The sequence below is a fragment of the Petromyzon marinus genome, chromosome 65, assembly GCF_048934315.1.
Source record: "Petromyzon marinus isolate PM22_M1 ecotype Great Lakes invasive population chromosome 65, UKy_Petmar_22M1.pri1.0, whole genome shotgun sequence".
Classification (NCBI taxonomy): Eukaryota; Metazoa; Chordata; class Hyperoartia; order Petromyzontiformes; family Petromyzontidae; genus Petromyzon; species Petromyzon marinus.
The window spans coordinates 4,489,650-4,511,813 of NC_133731.1; the positions used below are offsets into that span (position 1 = coordinate 4,489,650).

The 22,164-nt window shown below is 56.3% G+C and overlaps 1 protein-coding gene across 1 annotated transcript in view; it reads right to left on the reverse strand.

Annotated features, from left to right (window-relative positions):
* The window catches only part of LOC116956416 (kinesin-like protein KIF18A), a 144,521-nt gene that overhangs the window by 72,887 nt on the left and 49,470 nt on the right, over positions 1-22,164 (reverse strand). The window contains exons 9-10 of the mRNA XM_076054261.1: positions 7,004-7,078; positions 4,548-4,654 (exon numbers count right to left, since the gene is read on the reverse strand). Of these exons, the coding sequence (XP_075910376.1) occupies positions 4,548-4,654; positions 7,004-7,078 (182 nt within the window). The remainder of the gene's footprint in view (positions 1-4,547; positions 4,655-7,003; positions 7,079-22,164) is intronic.

Consider the following 22,164-nt stretch of genomic DNA (forward strand, 5'->3'; position numbering starts at 1 on the left):
AAGGCCGGCACAGCACACGAGGTGGTGGCTGTCCAGCACGAAGCCCGGCCGCCTTTGTCTCCCCTAGTGGTTGTTTTTATAAACTGCCAACAGGTACTCATTTTAGGATGAAAAGACCTAGGGGAGGCCCAGAACTGGTTTCGGATATTCGTCACTTACGTTGGCCGTTGAGTAGGAATCGAACTCCGGTCGCCGGAGGATCATAGCGCAGCGCGCTAACCGCTCGTTTGGCTACGCACGGTGCGAAAGAAGCTCAAACATACGTCACAGTACATAGGCACTCACACGCACACACGCCTACGTACACAGACGCACGCGAGTACGCACACGAGGGGATGGGTGGCCGACGCCACGCCCGGCCGCCTTTGTCTCCCTATTGGCGACGTTTACACACCGCACCAGGTACTCATTTGAGGCTAAGTCGGCCTAGGGGAGGCCCAGGACCGGTTCAAATAATCGTCACCGGGTCAGCAGGTTCGTAGCGCAGCGCTCTAACCGCTACACTACCGCTCCCCACACACACACACACGTACGCACGCACGCACGCACACACACGAGCACTCCCCGCGCCCCTGGAATGCGTTTTGTGTTCGTTTGCCCCGAGCGCAGTCAAGAATTATCCGCCCCGCACCGCTGACCCGGGCCGGTCCGTCTGGAATTTTCTTTGCAATTTAATTTTTTTCTCTCTCTCTCTCTCTCACTCTCACAGCCACCCCCCCCCCCCCACCCCGCCAACACAATTTCTCCCCTTTTTTTCCACGTTCATATTTTGCACAAAAAATCCCCCACCCCCCCCCCCACACCTCTCGGAAAAGATTACAAAGGTGGCGGCGTGGGCGAGGAACGGCTGGTAATTGCACGGCATGGCGGCAATTAGGTGAGAAGTAATAACCAGGACATGGATCGTTCTCTCGCTGCGTGCGCGTTTGTGTTCTCACTCGTTATTTACCTATTCATCCATTCGTTTTTGTATCATTTGCTCACTAGTGAGCCTTGTGTTTTCGTATTGACCGAGCAAGGGATGGCGGCGCGCGCAGCATTGTGGGATGCAATTGCATGAATGACGCTCTGCAAAGTGAAATTATTATTCTGACTAAAAGCAGTCCGAGTCTCAGCGGGCCCCCGCCGCTGAGGGAGGGAGGGAGGGAGGGGTGGCCCCGCCAACAACACCGCACGATGTCTGTCCAGTGAACTCGGCTCAAGAGTGTTGGGAACAATGCGGGAGCGGCGAACCGAGAGCCCCGGTTCGGAAAACCCCACCGGGCCGCACGACGCAGGAGCAACGGGCGCTCGGTCAGAACCTCCACACGGATAGATTTGAGAATACCGCTGCCATCGTCCGGAACCGCAAGGCCCCGCGGGGCAATACCCAGGAAAGTTTCCATCCCGACGCGAACAACCAGGCTCAAACTCGCTTTTAGCTTCCAAAAATCAAGTGCATACGCGACGATTCGGTCACAGGGCAAGCACACATTTTACTTTTTTTTTAATACAGGAAAAATAAAAACACGTTTCAAACGAGACGGAAAAGCGTTTCAAAAGGCGCACAGTGTCCGAAGAACTGCACGCCCTGCTCTCCTCTTTCACTGAATCGCCACCAGAATGCATTCGAACAAATGTGGCCGAGCGACGGCGGCGGAGATGCATCGACGAGCCAACTAACCGTGGACCGGCTTCACCCTCACGGGGGACTCATCGGCACGGCGCAGTCACCAATGAGCTCACACCGCTGCCAAGTCTGCCTCGGGGGATAATCCGCTCGCACGCAGCGGGAGGTGTGGTGGGGGGGGGGGGGGGGGGGGGCGCGGGCAGCCCACGAGCCGAGCAACAATCCAATTTGTCCGGAACGGATGGCCAGACCAGCTCCTGTGCGACGATTATCATTCTGCCGCGGCGAGTTTTCTTTCGTCGCTTACCGAGTCGGATTAAAAATCAGTACCCCCGCCCCCGCCCCCGCCCCAGCCCCAGCCCCCTCCCCCCTTCCCCGCCGGCGCTGCCCCCTCGGTGCAGCCGCTCCCGTCGCAGCGCCGGGCGCCTCTCCACTTTTCTCCGAGCCCCCCCCCCCCCCCCCCCAGCTACGTAGGTCCGTTAACGCGGGGGACCGGCGCGCGCTCATTTCCGCGGGATGTCATTACCGCCGGGAGGAGCGGCCCGCGGCGTGAATAACGCGTTGCCGGTTGTTGTCGAAGCCCATTTCTCACATTTCAGACGTAAAACCAAATTGCCAAGGAGAAGGGGGGAAAAAATGAGTCAACTGGCCAGGTATAACCGGCGGGGGGGGGGGGAGGAGGGGGGCGAGAAGGGAGGAGGGGGGGGAGTTCAGGTGCCACTCTCCGTCTCCCCCGGCGGCGGGGCCTGGCACTACGGAGATCACATCGAGCCGTGGCCGGTGATGGTTACAAACAAACAAAACAAACAAAACTGACGTTAGAAGGTGCAGTCCCCGTCGTTTGATGACAAATGCCACACCGCACGGGTGCAGGGGGCCCTCCCGCCACGGGGGAACTCCCGGAGGGGCCTTGTTGGCCACCCGGGTCCCTGCTGACGCGGCCGTGTTCAAAGGGACGAGAGTACCCGCAATATTTGACCTCACCAGAGGGCGACATTCCAAATCGACCCGCTGCTACGGTGTACCCATGTAGATTGCTGGGTGGACAGAGGTGACCGCCGGGGGAGGGATTTTAATAAACCAACAGCGTCAACTTCTGGGGACTCGTCAGCGGCGTTGTTTGAGAAAAGCCTGCATTGTTTTGGCAACGGCGCGCCCACCTTTAATCTACGCGGAGAGACCCACGCAGGTCTGTCCACCGATCTGCTCATCCGTCGGTCCGTTATGGGCAGCCACTTAAGACGCGTCCGTCAGGTTTCCAAAGTGCCGACTAACGGACGGATGGACACAGCAGTCCCCCCCTGACCACAGTCTGTCGGGCCCCACCAGAAGCTGCCACCGTGCGGGCGAGCGTTACGTGAGACCGCAAGGAAGAGCGGAGGGGGGAGAAAGGGGGGGGCGGGGGGCTTCCTCCCGCGGTGGGGGGGGGGGGGGGGGGGCTTCCGCTCGGGGAAACCCGGCCCGCCTTACCGCGGGCAGAACCTGACACCGCGTTCGCCGCGATTTCGGTGCGCGGGCGCCCCCAGCCGATGGCCGCCCGCCCGCCCGCCCGCCCGCGCGTTTGCCAAGCTGCCGGGCGACTCCGGTTCGACTCGGCGGCGAACGGAACGCGGAGTGAGGAAAAAAAACCCAGCCACCCCCCCCCACCGACGTGAATAAGAACCGCGTGCAATAAAGACGTCACAGGCTTTTCTCCGGGCGCTTCGGATTTACACTTCCCGGGCACAGCACCGAATGAACAAACAAAGAAATGGGTGTCAACTTTCGTAAGCGGGGGACACCCCCACCCCCCACCCCCCACCCCCCACCCCCTCCTTCTCCTCGCAGAAAAAGGTCTCGAGAATCAGTGAAGCATTCCTGGGTAAATAATAAATAAGAATAAACGATGTCACTGCCACGGACGAGGCTTCACGGGTGGTGCTGTCGCACAGTTCTCCACGGGACCTGTATTGAAAGCTACAGTTTCTGACATTCAAATTGGGCCATTTAAAATCGGCCAGTCGGGCCCGAAGCCACATCTGCGCAACTAAATTTATAGCAGCCAAACACTCTGAAACGCGTGATGTTTCTAAATGTGGAGGGAAAAACTCAGAGGACCCGGAAAAAAATCCACGCAATCACGGAAAGAGGGGCACGCAAACCCCAAATATACAGCAGCAGCAGGCGCCAGGGTCGGGATCGAACCCACGACGACCTCCTGTATGCCAGGCGAGGTAGATAACATCTCCTAGTCACTGTGGCACCCACCACTTCCATTACCATGAATCAACCAGGAGGTTTAACCTCTGTAGGAGGCCCCTCTTTCCTTTTAACGCCCCATCTTCTTTAGGCCCCGCCCCTTTCTGGGCAAGACCACGCCCCTTCTTTAGACTCGACCCATTCATACCCTTTGTAGATTCTACCCATTCTTCTTTAGTCCCCGCCCCTTCCCGTGTCAGGGCCCTTCCCGTGTCGGGCCCCTTCCCGTGCAAGGCCCCGCCCCTTCTTTAGGCCCCGCCCCTCTCCGTGTACGGCCCGCCCCTACTTTAAGGCCTCGCCCCTTCAATTTTTGGGCACTGCCCCGTCCCTCTTTAGGCCCTGCCCCTTACTGTGTGGGGCCTGGCCCTTTCCTCCGGACACACAGATTTCAGCTGGGGTTTTGACCATGGTGGGGGGGAGAGGTGGGTTGTTGTGGTGGGGGGGGGGGGAGGGGGGGGTGGAGCGCGCGTGGGCAGCAGCGGTCGTCTTGGAATAGGGGGGCAGGGGCGGCTTCTTCATGACGCTCATCAGAACCCCCCCCAAAGAGCAGCCAGGCAATTAACGCGCGACGGCGCTCGCGCGTCCCCGTACGGGCCTCCAGAAATGCGCCGCCGCGGGGAGCCGCCGCGCGGACCTCGTGCGGGAAAAGCGGACGAGCGGCCGAAGAGCCGAGCGGCCCGTCGCCGCGCGCCGCGCTCACCGGTCAAGACGCTCGGCCGTCGGGGCGGCGCCGTGGACGACCGCGGACGTGCGAGGCGGGGCGGGCCCCGTTTCGTACGCTTGCAGCTTCACCTTCAGGTCCGCCACCTGCGCACCGGAGGCAACGGCCGCGTCACGCTTCCGCGCAAACGCCCGCGCGCCTCGGCAACATCGCCGCCGCGGCGGCGCCGGGCACAAACGCGCGGCGGTGCCGCCACAGCAACGCGGCAGGAGTCGCCACAGCGGCGGCGACGGCAGCGTGAGCTGTGCCCCCCACACCGCCCCCGGGGCCAGAGCCGCTGGCATCCAGGAGATGAGGCCCGTGCAGCTTGCACAAGCAACAGGCGTCCACGTTGTCGGCAGAGGGTGCCGCGCTATGCTCCAACGTCTATGCTCGTCAGATCTCAGGAGCTAAGCAGGTTTGAGCCTCAATAGTGCCTGGGTGGGTGGCCGCCATGCATGCATGCACACAACAGGATTTCATAGTGGGCTGCGGAGCTACGTGGTAGACAGAATGAGGAGTTAAAAAGAAGATGCAGTACCTCGGTAAAAACTGTGTTCACGTACGTACGTACGTACGCATGCATGCTGAACTTCTTTCGCGTAGCACAAAGCCACGCGTGGTCCCCCCCCCCTCCAAGCCAAAACAATTAGCAATTCCCGCTGAGGTCACGCACGGTACGTGATGCACGAAGCAAAGCCAAATTTTAGGTGGAGAAAACACACGAGGTTCGTGACATGAGCGACAGAGGTTGGTCGTCCACGATTCCACGAACAACAGAGGTGGATGACCACATGGAGAGAAGAGGACGGGAGAGGGGTCTGACACTGAAACTAAGAGGCGCAGAGACTCCCCGGAAACGTAAGCGGTAACAAACACCGGCCAGCATCGGCACGCGGATATAGCCACAGCGCGCCTGATGATGATGACGATGCTGGTTGTTGTTGGAATTACCGGCGGAACGTTCCGTTACTCCAATTGTAAATGCGGTAGTGGGGTTGATTCTCCAACAGGCAACCGGCGTGCTGAACGAGTAGCAAATTGGCACGTTTTCGTTCACGTGACAAACCCCCTTTGCGAATGATTCCGCTGCGCGTCGGGTGGTGGTGGGTTTGATGACACGACATTTACGTTTACGCGATCCAACGATCACGCATCGTTGGATCGCTCTCAGACGTGGGGGCGGGGAGGGGGGGGGGGCGACTCACTGCCAGCTCCGAGAGTTCCAAAGCGGAGAAGCGTCCTCGCGCAATCGGAATTTTATTTAGGCCTATCACACAAACCCCCCCCACCCCCCCACAATTTTACACGTTCAATAAATGCGTATTTTTAAACGCGAGAAGTTATTTTTATCGCAAAGGCGGTGACGCAACGTGCGAGTGCGTTATGCGAGAACAACGGGGGGGGGGGGGGGGGGCGGAGGATGTGGGAGGGTCGGGCGGTTCGGTTGCCGTCTGTTGCCTCCCCCCCCCACTGCCCCCCCCCCCCCCCAGAGAAGAATGGGGGCGCGGGCGTGCTCAGGGGACAGAGACGCGGCCAGTAACGATGGACGGACGTGGCAAGGGAGGGGGGGCAAGGGAGGGCGAAGGCATTTGTGAAGGGAGCATGGACGGAGGGAGGAAGGGGGCATCAGATCCGGTGAGGCAGTGGCGAGGAAGATTGAAGCACGCAGATACTGAGAGGGGAGGGGGGGGCATGTAACGAGTCAGGATGTTCTGCCGTCGTGATTTTCCCCCCGTGACGTTATCGCGGGGCGCTCCGTCGGCGTCATTGGACAAAAGTACCCAATGAGAACTTTCGTTGAGCTCGCTTGCAGCAGTTCTGCCCTTAATAATAGAATGTACCAGCGGGGCCGATGTTGACTGCCTCGCCTCGTACACACGAGGTCGTGGGTTCAATCTCGACCACGACGCCAGCTTCTGTGTGCGTGTCTCTCTCTTCCCGTGGTCGGGTGGCTTTTTTCTGCGGGTCCCCCCACGGTTTTTTCCCTCCAGATTAAGAATCAACATCGCGCGTCGAGAGCGTATTTGGCTGCTATGAATGTCCGCGCGATAGGCCACTTTGTAGAGCTATCATTTGTGGCGGCCACGTCACACAGCTCAGTGGGCCTTACCTGGTAAAATTGAAATCGTTTATAGGTTGATAATTATCGAATCGAGCCAAGGCCCTCGAAGCGCTGGGTTTACGTCACCAAGACATTGAGCAACAACATTACGATCGGTTTATTTTTTAGGAACACAGTTTTTGCCACGACTTTAATTCAGCTTTGATCATCTCTGCCAGAGATATCGTGACCCACCGCCCCCACCGTTACAGACAGACTACTCGACGGACAGACGGACGCACCGACGAACGGACGGACAGAGCTCATTTAAAAACAAAAAACAAACACTTTCAACGCTCCTCGGAAAGCGTCGAAAGGTGCCCGCGGCCAGGGGTGCGCGGCAGGGCCTCACCTCTTTCCGCAGCTCTGTGCAGATCTTGGCGTAGCGGCTGATGTGGCAGTCGAAGCTGACCACGTTGCTCTTGAGCTGCAGACACCGCGGGGGGGGGGGGGCGGGGCGGGGGGGAGTGTGGTGGGTTGGGGTGGGGGGCACAGAGAGGGAAGAGTGAGAATGCGTCCAGATTAGATCAATGCTCTTCAAGTCTATTAGGACGTCAGGTGCCGGCGAATGACTATTGGCATTGCAGGTTTTCGCCGACGGCAGAACCAGTAGCGGCCATCGATCGGCGCGGGTAGCGCCGCACGCGTGCGCGCGCGAATAAATAACCGTCACAAATAATAATAGCGAGTTATTTGCATTGATATGGCATTGTTTAAAATGCCTCGGCAATTGAAGGCGACCTGCGTCACAACTCAAGCAGGCAATCCGCAGTGGCAGGTCACCTCTGCTCGCGAAGGTGCAGCAGTTTCAAGCAAGCCCGATGCTGCCAATTAAACATTGAAATGTCAAATAAAAAGAGTCCGGGGGGGGGGGGGGGTCTGTTTGCGCTGAGCCAATGCTTACTGAAAAATGTCACTTCCAGAAGGCCGTATGGCACGTGTGCACAGCACTTGCATATTTTTTTTACGTGGAGGGACGTGCACGGGAAGGAGGCCAAAATTGCCTCCCAGTCTAATTTTGTTCAGGAACTCATTGGTTGGCTGAGATTGCTTCCGAGAGACACCTATCGACGGGCGGCTGAATTGCAAAATCACTCTCATCATCATCACCATCACGATCACCCTCGTCACCATCACGATCACCATCGCCATCCCATTGCCGACGATGTAACCGTCAGAATCGGAACGTGCGTTTGCAACCGGAGGTGATTCCGACGAGCCAGGAGTGCTGATTTTTTTCACACGTGGCCCAGAAAATCATGAAAGACGCCCGCCGGCAGGGGTGGGGAGAGGGGGGTGGGGGAGGCGTGGGGGGGGGGGCTTGTGTCCACCACCGAACGCTCGCTCCGGCCGGAAAAAAAGCGGACGGAGCGAGCCTCCGACGGCGGTGGCGAGGCGCCACTCGTTGCGACGGCGAGGCGCCGCTCGTTACGACGGCGAGGCGCCACTCGTTGCGACGGCGAGGCGCCGCTCGTTGCAACGGCGAGGCGCCGCTCGTTGCAACGGCGAGGCGCCGCTCGTTGCGACGGCGAGGCGCCGCTCGTTGCAACGGCGAGGCGCCGCTCGTTGCGACGGCGAGGCGCCGCTCGTTACAACGGCGAGGCGCCGCTCGTTGCGACGGCGAGGCGCCGCTCGTTGCGACGACGAGGCGCCGCTCGTTACAACGAAGCGGCGCGTGACGGAGGCGGCACAAAACCTGCCACGGTGGCGGCGCCAAAAAAAAACCGGCACCGCGGATGGCACAAAAATATCGCTCGCTCGCGTGCGTGCGTGCGTGCGTGCGTGCACGCGCGTGCAGGTGGGCGGGCGTACGTGGGAGCGGGCGGGCGTGCGAGCGTTATTGGCCGACCTATTTTGGGGGCGCTGCACCAATAAAGGCACGGAAACCCTTTGGGGTAGCGATGACGCACGAGCTGCAAAGGACACGAGGGGGTGGGTGGGGGGGGTGGGGGGGGGCAGGAGGGGCAGCAGACGCTTGCGGAGCGTGCGGGGGGGGGGAGCGGGGCTTATTACGTTAAATTAAATGTCTGCCTCCGCGCACGCCATGCATTATTGATACCCGCGCGCCTCACATACGCGCGCGCACGCACGGGGACGCGATTCTGTGCGCGTGTGTGTTTTTTTTTTACTACTCATGCCGCACCACCGGCGCCGTGTGGACTTTCACCAAGACAAAGATCCCCGCGCCGTAGAGCCTCTGACAAGACTGTTGGGGCCAGGTGCTGTTAGCGAGTGGCGCCTAACGAACGCCGGCATGACGACACTCGATGGGGGTGGGTGGCCAGCACCAAGCCCGGCCGCCTTTGTCTCCTTGGTGGCGATGTTTACACGCCCCACCAGGTAAGCATTTGACCCCCCCCGAGTTGACCTACGGGAGGCCAAGGACCGGTTCAAATATTCGCCACTGTAATTGGTCGTGAGCGGGGAATTGAACTCGAGTCGTCGCTGGGCGCGTAAGCGCAGCGCGCTAACCGCTACAACACCGCTCCAAAGACGAAGATCCCCCGTGTAGCCTTAACGGACTGTAGGGGCAAGTGCTGTTAGCGAGCAGCACCTACGAAGGCCGGCACGGCACACGAGGGGGGTGGGCGACCAGCATCGCGCGCGGCCCGCCTTCGTCTCCCCAGCGGCGATGTTCACACACCGCACCGGCTACTCATTTGAGGCCGAGTTAACCTAGGGGAGGAGGGGGCCCAGGTCCGGTTCAGCAAATCCGTCACCGGTGTTGGCCGTGAGCGGGAATGGAACTCGGGTCGCCGGGTTCGTGGAGCAGCGCGCCGACCGCGACACACCACCGCTCCCCGCGCACAAGAGCCCGCAGCGTGCGTGCCAGCGCCAAGGCTCAGCGCATCAAGCCTTCGCGCAAGCGGGGGTCAGCTTCTTGGTTCCTCCCTCGCAAAAAACGATCGCTTCGTCCGTCTCCCCGCCGCGCCCTCTCTCTCTCCGTTTGCACGTCGCTCCGTGCGTCCCCCACCGTTCAAGTCTCTTCATCTCCCCTTCTCCCTCTCTCTCTCTCTCTGTCAATACGCCCGCGCCGATCTATCTCGTTGCGCTGCCTCCGTCACTCTCCGTCTCTCGCGGCGGGCTCTCATTTGCTCCACCGCAGCGGGTGGTGGTGGTGGTGGTGGGGGGGGGGGCGGCGAGCGGTGGCTCACGAACGCAGAGAGACGGAAGAAGGGGAGAGAGAGAGAGAGAGATAAGAGAGCGAGATCCTTCTGTTGGACGCGCAGGCAAAACAAAACAGGTTTGCTCCTGCTAAATCTGCGCCATCGCGTCAACTCGATCGACACCGGCTGGGAGCGACTGCACCCCAGAAAGAAGGAGTTGTTGTTGTCACCTAAGGGCAGTGATTCTTCACCTCTACTGCAGCCTTGCACCCCCTTTTGGTTCTAAATCGTCGAATGTAAAACGTAGATAACGACATAGGGGGTTTGATGAAACAAAGTAAGTTGTTACTTACGTTGCCCCATGATTTACCTTTTTAAAATAATCTGGCCATGTCTCGCACCCCCTGGGGGTGCATGCACCCCAGGCTAAGAACCACTGGTGTAGTGTATAGCGTAGTGTATAGCGTAGTGTATAGTAATGCAGTGTATAGTGTAGTGTATAGTAATGCAGTGTATAGCGTAGTGTATAGTGCAGTGTATAGTAATGCAGTGTATAGTGTAGTGTATAGTAATGTAGTGCACAGTAATGTAGTGAGTGTTTAGTAGTCTCGTGTATAGTGTAGTGTAAAGTAATGTAGTGTATAGTGTATAGTAATGTAGTGAGTGTATAGTAGTCTAGTGTATAGTAATGCAGTGTATGTATAGTGTAGTGTATAGTAATGCAGTGTATAGTAATGTAATGCATAGTAATGTAGTGAGTGTATAGTAGTCTAGTGTATAGTGTAGTGTATAGTAATGTAGTGTATAGTGTAGTGTATAGTAATGTAGTGCATAGTACTGTAGTGAGTGTATAGTAGTCTAGTGTATAATGTAGTGTATAGTAATGTAGTGTATAGTGTAGTGTATAGTAATGTAGTGTATAGTAATGTAATGCATAGTAATGTAGTGAGTGTATAGTAGTCTAGTATATAGTGTGTAGCGTATAGTAATGTAGTGTATAGTGTAGTGTATAGTAATGTAGTGTTTAGTAGTGAGTGTATAGTAGTCTAGTGTATAGTATGTAGCGTATAGTAATGTAGTGTATAGTGTAGTGGGTGCGCGATACACCCAGGTTTTCACAAGGGGTCCACGCACCGCCATGCTCGGCCAATTCGAGCACTGGCCGCTCGCCTTAGTCTGGAAGGGAGAGGAAAAAAACCAAGAATACCCAGAGAATATCTACCGCGTACAATTTGTCACAGAGAAAATAGACAAAGTCAAGGCCAGGCATTTTGAAGTCAGTTTCCTACCCCCCCCTCACCCCCTCTTCTCACGAACGGAGCTTTACATGTGAGCTGGAGGCACAGGGAGGGACTCGCAACTCGAGGTGGGCTGCATGGTTGTGACAAATTAGATAATCTTTCAACATCGAAGGAGTGAGCGGGTGGGAGGGGGGAGGTGCGAACGGGGCTTGCAGCACACGGCAGCGATAACCATATCGGTTCTCTCTCTCCCGCTCGTTCACTCGCCCGCTCCCTCGGTCTCTTGCCCACCCCTTAGTCCTCCTCTCTCACTCACTCACCCTCTCACTCGCTGTCGCTGGCTCATCCACTCGCTCTCTCACTCACCCAGTCAACCGCTCGCTCGCTCACCTACTCACCCGCCCGCTCGCTCGCTCACTCACTCACTCACCCGCTCGCTCGCTCACTCACCCACTCGCTCGCTCACTCAATCGCTCGCTCACTCACTCACCCACTCGCTCGCTCACTCACTCACCCACTCACTCGCTCACTCACTCACCCACTCGCTCGCTCACTCGCTATCTCTTGCTCATCCACTCACTCACTCTCGCTCTCACTCACCCACTCGCTCACTCTCTCACCCACTCACTTGCTTGCTCTCTCACTGACCCACTCACTCACTCTCTCTCACCCACTCACTCGCTCGCTCTCTCACTCACCCACTCGCTCGCTCTCTCTCTCTCTCACCCACTCGCTCGCTCTCTCTCTCTCTCACCCACTCACTCGCTCTCTCCCACTAACCCACTCACTTTCTCTCACTGACCCACTCTCACTTTATCTCTCACTGACCCACAACAACACAACAACAACCGCCATTCGCCACTAAGTGGCGGTGACGTCACCACGACGCTTGTGCCAGGCTATGTGCACCCTGAGGCCACATGAAGTGTCGAACGCCCGCTGGCAGGAGGTCACGGGGCAGACCCAGGTGCCACGGGTCGACTGACTGAGATGACTGGCTGATGCACCACCTGTGCCCCCTACTGTGCCAACCTGCTGTGCTTTAGCCACCCGGCGCTCCGCTCGTTGTTCTGAGCGTCGCTCCTCCGCCCTCCGTTGTTGTTGGAGGGCGACTACCTCCAACTGCCCAGTAGCATCCTTCACGAGCCTCCTCCAGAGGCCGATCTTGACACCGCTGGTACCAGTCATCAGCAAGTCCACTCAGCTCCACGTCCTCCTGTACCACATCACTCCATCTCTTCTCTAGCCCGTGCCGCGCTCGCTTAGCCCCCTCAATCCGGCCGAACAAAAGCTGTTTCGGCATGCGGTGGCTGGGCATGCAGGCTACATGACCCAGCCATCGCAGCCTTCCCCGCCGGAGGAGCTCACCGATGGGACCTTGCCCAGATCTTTCAAGGATTTTTGAGCCCCTTACACAATCCAGTCTGGTTAAACCCAGGATGGATCGTAGGCAGGCCAGCCTAAATGTTTCTAACCGGCGAAGATGTTTCATTAGGGGGGTCCACGTTTCGCAAGCGTAGAGAAGGGAGGGAATGACCGTGGCCGAGAAGACCTGAAGCTCAGTGCGGAGCGACAGACCAGGTAGCTTCCACACAGCGTTACGCAACCGATGAAGAGATATTGCCGCTCGACTGATTCGGAGTGAAACCTCTACTGTTAAACTGGAGCCAGTCATAAGCACACTGCCCAGGTATGGGAAACTCTCCACTCTCTCCACAACTGCCCCATCACCGATTGGGAGTTGTGGGGGTGGATTGTGCGATGGTACAAAATACCCAGGCAGGTGCTTAGTTTTGGTGGGGCTGATGGTAAGGCCCCACCTCTTAGTGGCACGCTCCAGTCTCAGCAGCAGCGTCTCCAACTCCTCCTCCGAATGTGCAGCTATTACCAAATCATCAGCATACATAACGTGGTTGAGCAATAGGGAGCCATCCCTTGACCGCACCCGGGCGTCGATCAGCCTCCCATTATATCTGTACCATATGGAGATTCCCCCGGTACAGCTATTGAAGGCTTCACGAACTACGTGGTCAAAATAGATGTTAAATAATGTGGGAGCCAGAGGACATCCCTGTCGCACCCCAAGGTTAACGGGGAATGGCTCTGACTCCCGGCCACGTAGTTTTACCCGGGCCCGCTCACCATCATGAAGGTCCTTAATGATCGTGAGCAGAGGGTCAGGTACTCCAAAAGCACGAAGAACAACCCAGAGCCCAGGCCTACTGATGGTATCATAGGCCTTGACCAGGTCAATAAAGCAGAGATGTAGGTCTTGTTGGAATTCCCTACACCTCTGCTGTAGCAGACGGACAGAAAATATGGCATATGTGCAGGACCGCCCTTTCCTGAAACCGCATTGGGGCTCCGCAAGTCTCTCCTCAGCGTGCCTGGCAAGGCGATGTTGAATAATCCTTGCCAGGACCTTTCCCGGCACACTGACCCACACACACTCCCTCTCACCCACCCACCCTCTCACCCACCCACACACACTCACTCACTTAGTCTCTCACTCGCTCTCTCTTGTTCTCATGCTCGTCCGCCCGCTCGCTCGATTGCTCTCTCGCGCATCTGCCCGACCCGCCCGCCCGCCGGCTCGTTCACTCTCTCGCCAACTCGCCCGCTCGCACTTTGCTGCGCGAAGGCCTCCGCGGGGAACAACTCCCAGAGTTCGTCTCAGAGCGAACTTCACCACGGGAGAAACGTGGAGCGCGCACACGGGCGAGAGAGAACGGGCTCCCCCTCCTCGCCGCGGCACGCATGGCTTCGCGGCGCCACGCGGGGGAGAAAAAAAACACCCGCGCGCGCAAAAAAAAAACCTGTCTCTCCCCGCGAGACGCACGCACCCACGCGGACCTGTCGCGCGGGAACATCATCCTCGCGCGCTCGAGCGCCCCGGTGATTCCGCCCCGCTCCGCCCACTCCGCTCGCCCCCTCAATGGAATCTGCGCCCCCCCGCCCCGCCCCGCCACCGCCAACCAACCGAACACAACTCGAAGAAAAACAAGCGCAAACCAATTAGCGCGCTTCCCCGCCAACGCAGCCGCTGCCGCAAAAAAAGTGAATTAAAAAGCAACAAACTGGCGGCGAGCCTCGTCGGCCGCCCGTGCCGGTTCCACCCAGGCTCGGCACCACGACCGCATTTGGACAGCGCGCTTTCTTTTGGGACGCATCTGCCGGCTAAGACGACGACGAGGACGCAGCGCTGAAGGCGTCTGTTCATTTTTTTTATTGGGGGGGGGGGGGGGGGGCAAAGCCTCGGAGATTCCCCCACCCCCACCCCCCCCCCCCGCCGTTCGTAGCGCTCGCGCCAACCAATACAGCCCGCTCGTCGTGGACGGGCTAACGACGAGGGGGTTTTTGGGAGGAAGCCCCCCCCCCTCCCCCCTCCCCCTCCCCCCCACACCCCCGCCCTCGGTTCGTGCCACCTGGGACCACCGGGTAGCAGAGCGGTCCTGGGTCGTTACCCCACCCCACCCATCCCTCCCCGCCACCTCCCTCCCTCCCTCCCCTCACTCTGCTGGTCCGGATATGGAACTCGCCTCCCTGATTCACGCCTGTCAACGAGATCACCGATTCCGAGTCCTCAGGCCTTCCAGCGCACACACGGCGGGGGGCGGGGGGCGGGGGGGGGGGCACCTCCTGCCGTCACCGCACGCCTCGCGGGCGACTTGCGAGTCCCTGAGCCGCAGCGGATCCAATGAATGTGCCGAGTGGACGCTACTTGCGCCAATGCACCCCTCCCCCCCCCGTAGCGAGGATTATCGAGGCACTTTTGTTTGGCCAATCCCGTCAACCAAACACTCGTTAACGGGATTGGCCAAACGTCACAATGCGGCGGGACAAAATCCGTCGCAGCGCTCTCAGCGACGCTTTCCTGGCTCCCTCTCCTTCCCCCCCCCGCCCCCGCCCCAATCTCCAATGGGGCTCTGGAACCGGAGGAGCTAGGGGATTGCCTCAGCTGAGGTTTCCATCTCTTCGCAATTCCCGCGGCGTCCGTTTGTCCACGAAGCGCTCGGGGGGGGGGGGAAAAAAAAAAAGATAAAAAATGCGAATCCGTAAGCGGATTCGCATTTTTTATTTTTTTTTGCCCCGGATCCATCGCGCCGCGCTAATTAAATATGACGCAAAGCTGAAGGGGGGAGCGGGCGTTCGGGGGGGGGCTGGTTGCCGACGAGAACCCAAAACCCGCGAGCCGAACGCGCGAGCGAATCTGTTCGCCAGGCGCGCTCCCACACCCCCCCCGCCCCGTCTCTCGACGCGGGGAACCCACGACAGCCACCGCGCGCCATACACAGCCGGCACAAACGAGCGCCTGCCTCGTGCCGCCAGAAGGCAGCGGATCCCCCGAGAGTCGCTCGCGGCTCTGCCGTGGGATGGCGGTGGGGGGGGGGGGGGCGTGTGGGGAGGCGCCCGCCGGTGTTGCGGCATGAGGTCGGGGATCTAATCACGGCCGCCCGATAGCAGCACCGCGATGGATCATGACGCCCGTTGAAACATGCAGCCGAGTCACTCCACTGCTGGATGAAGGCCTCCCACCGACACGTTTTCCGTCGGCATTGTGGCGGGATGTTGACTACCTCGCCTGGTGCGCAGGAGGTCGTGGGTTTCGATCCCGACCCCGACGCCTGCTGTAATTATTTGGAGTTTGCGCGTCTCTCTCTCATCATCACCACGGTGGCTGGGAGATGTTAACTACCTCGCCTGGTAGGGCAGGAGGTCGTGGGTTTCGATCCCGACCCCGACGCCTGCTGTAATTATTTGGAGTTTTCGCGTCTCTCTCTCATCATCACCACGGTGGCTGGGAGATGTTAACTACCTCGCCTGGTAGGCAGGAGGTCGTGGGTTTCGATCCCGACCCCGACGCCTGCTGTAATTATTTGGAGTTTTTCACGTCTCTCTCCCCGTGGTTCGCGTGGATTTCCCCCCCGGGTTTTTCCCCTCCACACTCAGAAACACCGCGCGTTCAGAGTATTCGGCCGCTGTAACATTTCCACGTGACGATGAGCCGCTTCGTTCATTTGCGATCGCCAGGTCGCTCCTGAACGAGAGCTACGTATAGCTCAGTGGGACCTTACTTGGCAAGGTAAAATAGTTTCGAGTTTAGCTGAATACTTCACCGTCTGGGTTAATGCAAACTGGTGAATGGGGGGGGAGGGGTGGGCCCCGTAACCATTGCAGATAGCGCAACTCGGAGGTCACGTGGTTTGTAGAGCAACGCACCCAACCGCTGTGCCGCCACTCCGCCCCCTCGCGGATCAATAACCGTTTGATCAAGAACGGCCGGGATCACTCAAGCTTGATCTGAAGGAACAGGAGGTCAAAGTTGCCATGCAGCATCCTCCTCGGGCTCGGTGAAAAAACTTTCCCGAATACGTGATGACAAAAAGAAAAGACGCGTGGCCTGCCATTCGCAACGCTGCTGCTACCCGACGATGACGATGGTGGTGTCGTCAGAGGATGAAAACAATTGATTGGGGCCCACAATGACGACGGTGTGTGTTCATTTTAACACGGCTGCCGAGCGCAGGGCCAAACTCCCCACGGAGCGAGCAGAACTATCAGAGGTGCGCAATGGACAAGGGGCAACGGCGCTGCCTGAACGGAGCAAGGTCACCGCAAGAGCTTCGGAAGGGAGATGATTGGGGGAGGTGATGTCAACGTGGGGGCGCATTGCGAGGGACGACTCGGAAGGGCTGCGACCTGCAGCGCGGTGATGGAAGAGTGACGTGGCGGCGACGGATCACCGGTGTTGCCAGTGACTCAAGTGGCCAAGGCGGGACGAACCATCGCACGGGGGCCCTCTTCCACGCCTGCCGCGGGGCTAATAACATCACATTGCCGCCGCCGCAATAAATCTGTCAAAAAAAAATACGTCCCGAGACCCGGCGAGGATTTCCTGTATCAACAAAGCGCAATATTATTATTATTACTACTACTACTACCCCTGCCGTAATTTGGCTCGCCACGGGCGCCACGCACCGCTAATTTAATTTTAAATGCACCCGGACGAACCCCGCCACCGCTCCCCGCCCCCCGCCCACACCCCGTGTGTAAATAAACGCGCAGGCACCCAATGGGCGGGCAACAGGGGGCCGCCCGGTGTAATTAAGGGGGGCAGGACTCTCCAACCACCCCCCCCCCGTCTCCGCCCCCCCCCACCACCCGACTTGGTGCGTGTCGCGGCTTGTCGATTACCGGCGCGGATACCACGCGCCGGTGGCTACGGTGGCCACGGCGGGGCCGTCCCGCCGGCTTGTCACCGCGACTCGCCCCCACGAAAAGACCCGCGGAAACGCCGGCACGGCTCGGCCGCTTCCCCACCCCCCGCCCACCCCCCCCCCCCGCCGCCGCGTCCTCGTCATCAGGTGACAGCCACATGATGCAGGTCGTTGTGATTACCGGCGAAACGCCACGATACTCGAACTGAAAATATCTGCTCTCCAATGCACAACAAGCGGTGTAACGAACTGCCACGTTTTGTTCAAGTGAAAAGATACCCCCTTACCGATACGCTACGTCGGGTGGTGGAGCGGGTATTAGCATTTATAGTTAAGCGATCTAACCCCCCCAAAAAAAAAACACCTCTGCTATGGAATCACCTGCAATGTGCTCAACAACTGTTTCCACCTGAAGACGGAAGCTTGTGTTGCCTCCGAAACGTCGTGCTTTAATTTTTTTCGTTCATTCAATTTTCAATTTGCTTTTTACCTGCGTGACTTAACCGAATAAAACCAAAGAGTATGAATTCTTGCAGTCACGAAAGCTTCAAATCCGGAATTAACTCTTTTATTGCCTGGAAAGGGTAAAACATATTCTTATTAAAAGGTCCCATGTGCTACAGCTGCTCAACCCGAGCTGTGAATGCTCCGATACGTGCATTGCCTTTGTACCGTGCGCCTGTTGGCTTCATCTGGTCCGACACCGGGTGAGACTAGGCCATGCAGTCTCTGGTGTAGGCCAATCAGTTTCAAAGACAATGCATACATCTTCAAAGCATGTTTTTGTTTGCATGTTCACAAGTACTGTGTGTGTGTGTGGTTAATGCAGACTTGAGTCTCGCAAAGGGTTTCTGTTTGGCGTTTCAGCTGCCAGAAAGGGTCAAACCCCTTATTTTTCATACTTTGATACTGGCAACAAGATATCCCATGGTATAACCAACACACTGCAGATGACAACAATACACCCACGCGCCCACCCACCTACTAAACCACTACAATGCAGGTCCAATTCACTCATGTGTGCGCGTTCCTTCCCCTTGCAAGGCTCCACTTTGGAATGCCTTCCCATCTCCTCGAGTCTAAAGCTCTCTTGCAGCGACGACCCTTGTGACATGTAAGTAACGTGTAGGTCGCTATTAACCAGCATCAAAAACAACTATACCAGATGGTAAGTGACGTGTAGGTCACTATTACCCAGCATCAAAAACAACTATACCAGAAATAAGTAACGTGTAGGTCACTATTAACCAGCATCAAAAACAAAATACCAGATGTAAGTAACGTGTAGGTCACTATTACCCAGCATCAAAAATAAATATACCAGATGTATATTTATTTCTTACCTTTTTTGATTTAAAGCTTTCGTAACTGCAGGGATTCATATTCTTGGTTCTTTCGGTGAAGTCACGTAGAAGGGAAACAATAAAATAATAAAAATATAAAAACAATAAAATTCTCACGACGTTTTGACTGCAACACAAGCAATCATCCTCAGGTGTGAAAACCACAGCAAGAAAACGTTAAGATAACCGCCCCTTTTTTCAAATTTTCTTGCTGTGGTTTTCACACCTGATGATGATTGCTTGTGCTGCAGCCGAAACGTCGTGTGAATTTTATTGTTTTATATTTTTATTATTTTATCGTTTCCCTTCTACGTGACTTTACCGAAAGAACCAAGAATATGGGTGTTAAGATGTTAAAACGCCAAACTGAAACCTTTTAAAAGGAATCACGTCACTGCATTAACCACAATACTTGTGGTCAGAATGCAAACAAAAACACACACACACTGATAATATGTACAGCTTTTTTTCCTTTGAGTCGTCTCAAAATGGTGTTAGACCAGAGGACGCCGAAAGGCCTAACACCGTTTGAGACGAGGCTCAAAAGAAAGCTGCCTCTGGTGTGGACCAATCAGTTTCAAAGGCAATGCATCATATTATCAGAATGCAGACATGATTCCTTGAAAAAGGTTTAAGTTTGGTGTTTTTTACATCTTAACACAACCTGTTTTGTTACCAGAAAAAAGGGGGATAAACCTATTCTCTCTAGATTCGAAGTTCTCGTGACTGCAAGGACCCATACTCTTTGGCTCGTTCGGCAAAAGTAACGTTAGGTAAAAATTAAATCGGCATCTCTTGGCGAAGGTCAGCGTCTCGATTAGCTGCGACTTCTTGTCCCGTTGCCCGTTAAAAACTCTAACAGATAAGTGGAAATCCTCCCCGCGGAGGTGGTTAAATTCTAGATTTGAAGTTGTCGTGACTGCGGTAAAGTCACGTAGGTGAAAATTAAATCGGCATCTCTTGAAAGAAGCAAGAAGGAAAACTTATTCTCATTTTTGATTTAAAACTTTCGTGACTGCAGGGATTCATATTCTTGGTTCTTTCGGTAAAGTCACGTAGAAGGGAAACAATAAAATAATAAAAATATAAAACATCATCACGACGTTTCGACTGCAACACAAGCAATCATCATCAGGTGCGGTAAAAGGGAAACAATAAAATAAGAAAAATATAAAACAATAAAATTCTGATGATGATTGCTTGTGTTGCAGTAGAAACGTCGTGAGAATTTTACTGTTTTATATTTTTATTATTTTATTGTTTCCCTTCAACGTGACTTTACTGAAAGAACCAAGAATATAGATAGACTCGTCCATCTGAACAACTGCCAAATCGCTCTCCGTGGTGCTAACGTTAAAAAAACGCCACTTTTTTCTAATTTTCTTGCTGTGGTTTTACCACCTGATGATGATTGCTTGTGTTGCAGTCGAAACGTCGTGAGAATTTTACTGTTTTATATTTTTATTATTTTATTGTTTCCCTTCTACGTGACTTTACCGAAATAACCAAGAATACTATTCTCATTTGTTTTTTTATTATCTTACCAGGTGTAAAAGCCCTGCTGAGTTGTGTAGCTCTTTTTCAGACGCGACCTGGCCATCACAAATGATGGCTCAAGCAAGTGGCACGCCGCCGTCGCGCGGACATTTACAGAAGCTAAATTGCTCGAAGCGCACGCCCATTCTAAAATGTGGAGGGAAAAAACCAGAGTAACCCGGGAAAAAAATTCCACGCCATCGTGGGGAGAGAGCGAGAGAGCGAGAGACGTGCAAACTCCAAATATACAGCAGGCGTCAGGGTCAGGATGTTAACTACCAGGCTAGGTAGTTAACATCCCTTAGCCACCGCGGCGCCCCCTATTTAGACACGGGGGACAGTTTTTCTTGACCTAAGAGAAACCCATGACCAGTTCAAACAATCGTCACTGGGTGTTGGCCTTGAGCGGGAATCGAAACTCGGGTCGCCAGGTTCGTAGCGAAGCGTGCTAACCCCTACACTGCCGCTCCCCACAAACACAAAGATCCCCCGTATAGCCTGAAGAGGCTGTTGGGGCAAGTGCTGTTAGCAAGCACCTATCAAGGCCAGAAAGGCACACGAGGGTGTGGGTGGCCAGCACCACGCCCCGTCCGTCTTTGCCTCTATAATGGCGGTGTTTACTACACACCGCGACAGTTACTCATTTGAGGCTGAGTCGACCTAAGAGAGGCCCATGACCGGTTCAAATAATCGTAAACGGTTCGAAACGCAGCATAGCGCGAACCGCTCCACCGCCGTTCCACCACAAACGCGCACACATGGGCAGACACACACACACACACGCGCAATGCATACAGAATTTTGCAGGACAAAAATCCTCCCAGGCTTCCCAAAGCGAAAACGCAATGGCTGGGTAACATCAAAGAAGCCGGGATCAGCTGTGGGATCCAAATTAGCCGGAGCCGTTTGCCGAAATGTGTTTGCGCGGCAGAAAATAACCCCGCCGCAAATCGTGTCGTCATAACTCAATCATTCTTCTCTCGCGGAAGGGAGCCAAAACTAATTTGAATATCACACGTACAATGTTCATTGTTCGTCACAACGCAGTGATCAATTTCCTAGGCAAAGCGCCCGAGAGAGAGAGAGAGAGGCTGGATTTGTGAAAACGCAGATCTATATATTTTTTTTAAATCCCCACGTCTGTGCCGTGGGTGCGCCGTCAGAATCCTAGACGCGACAAATAAACATCGAGCGGGGGAAACGGGAGCGCCGTGGGCTATTGCAGAGAATGAAACGCGGGGTGTAAAAAAAAAAAACCCGTCGCTGGAAACTCGACGGAGTCGACGGCCAGGTTTCTCACGGAGCGGCCGCAAATCCTCGCGACGTTGAAACAACGCCGAGGGGTGCGTAAGGGGGGGGGGGGGGGCAGTCGGCGTAGCTTAATGGGCGAGAGCGGCGGGCACGGAACCCGGTTTTGATTCCCGCGAGCTTTTGGAATCGACAATCGGACTTGCAAAGACTTATTGGGGGGGGGAGGGGGAAAAACACTTGCCGGCAACAACAACCTGGACGCCACCTGGGCAGTGAGAAGACGCCGGTGCTGTTGCCATCGGCGCTACGACACCGATTTTTTTTTTGGGTACGGTCACGCCGGAAAAAGGGGGGGGGGGGGGGGGAGGAAAAACCACAAAGGCCAATGGCGGATGGCACGGTCGGTCACGGCACCCGGTGACCCAGAATCAGAATAATTATTTACACTGGAGGAACCCGATGAGCTAAGAAGCTCTTTCCCACGGATGTCTGGTCGAGTTTGATTCCGGCGAGCTTTTGGAATCGACAATCGGACTTCCCGAAGGCTTATCGGGGGCGAAAAAAAAAACAAACAACCCCACGCTGGACGCCACCTAGGCAGAGGGAAGACGCCCGTTTGCCGTTGCCGTCGGCGCAAGGACACCGATTCTTTTGGGGGGGTACGGTCATGCCGGAAAAATTCCGCCCCAAAACAAAGACCGCAGGCGACGAACGGCGGGGAAGGCGGCGGCGGCGGCGGCGGCGGCGAACGGCGCCGATCGACGCGTGAGGCTTTGCGGTGCTCACCCGGGCAGCCCTCCCCCCTCCCTCCACCACC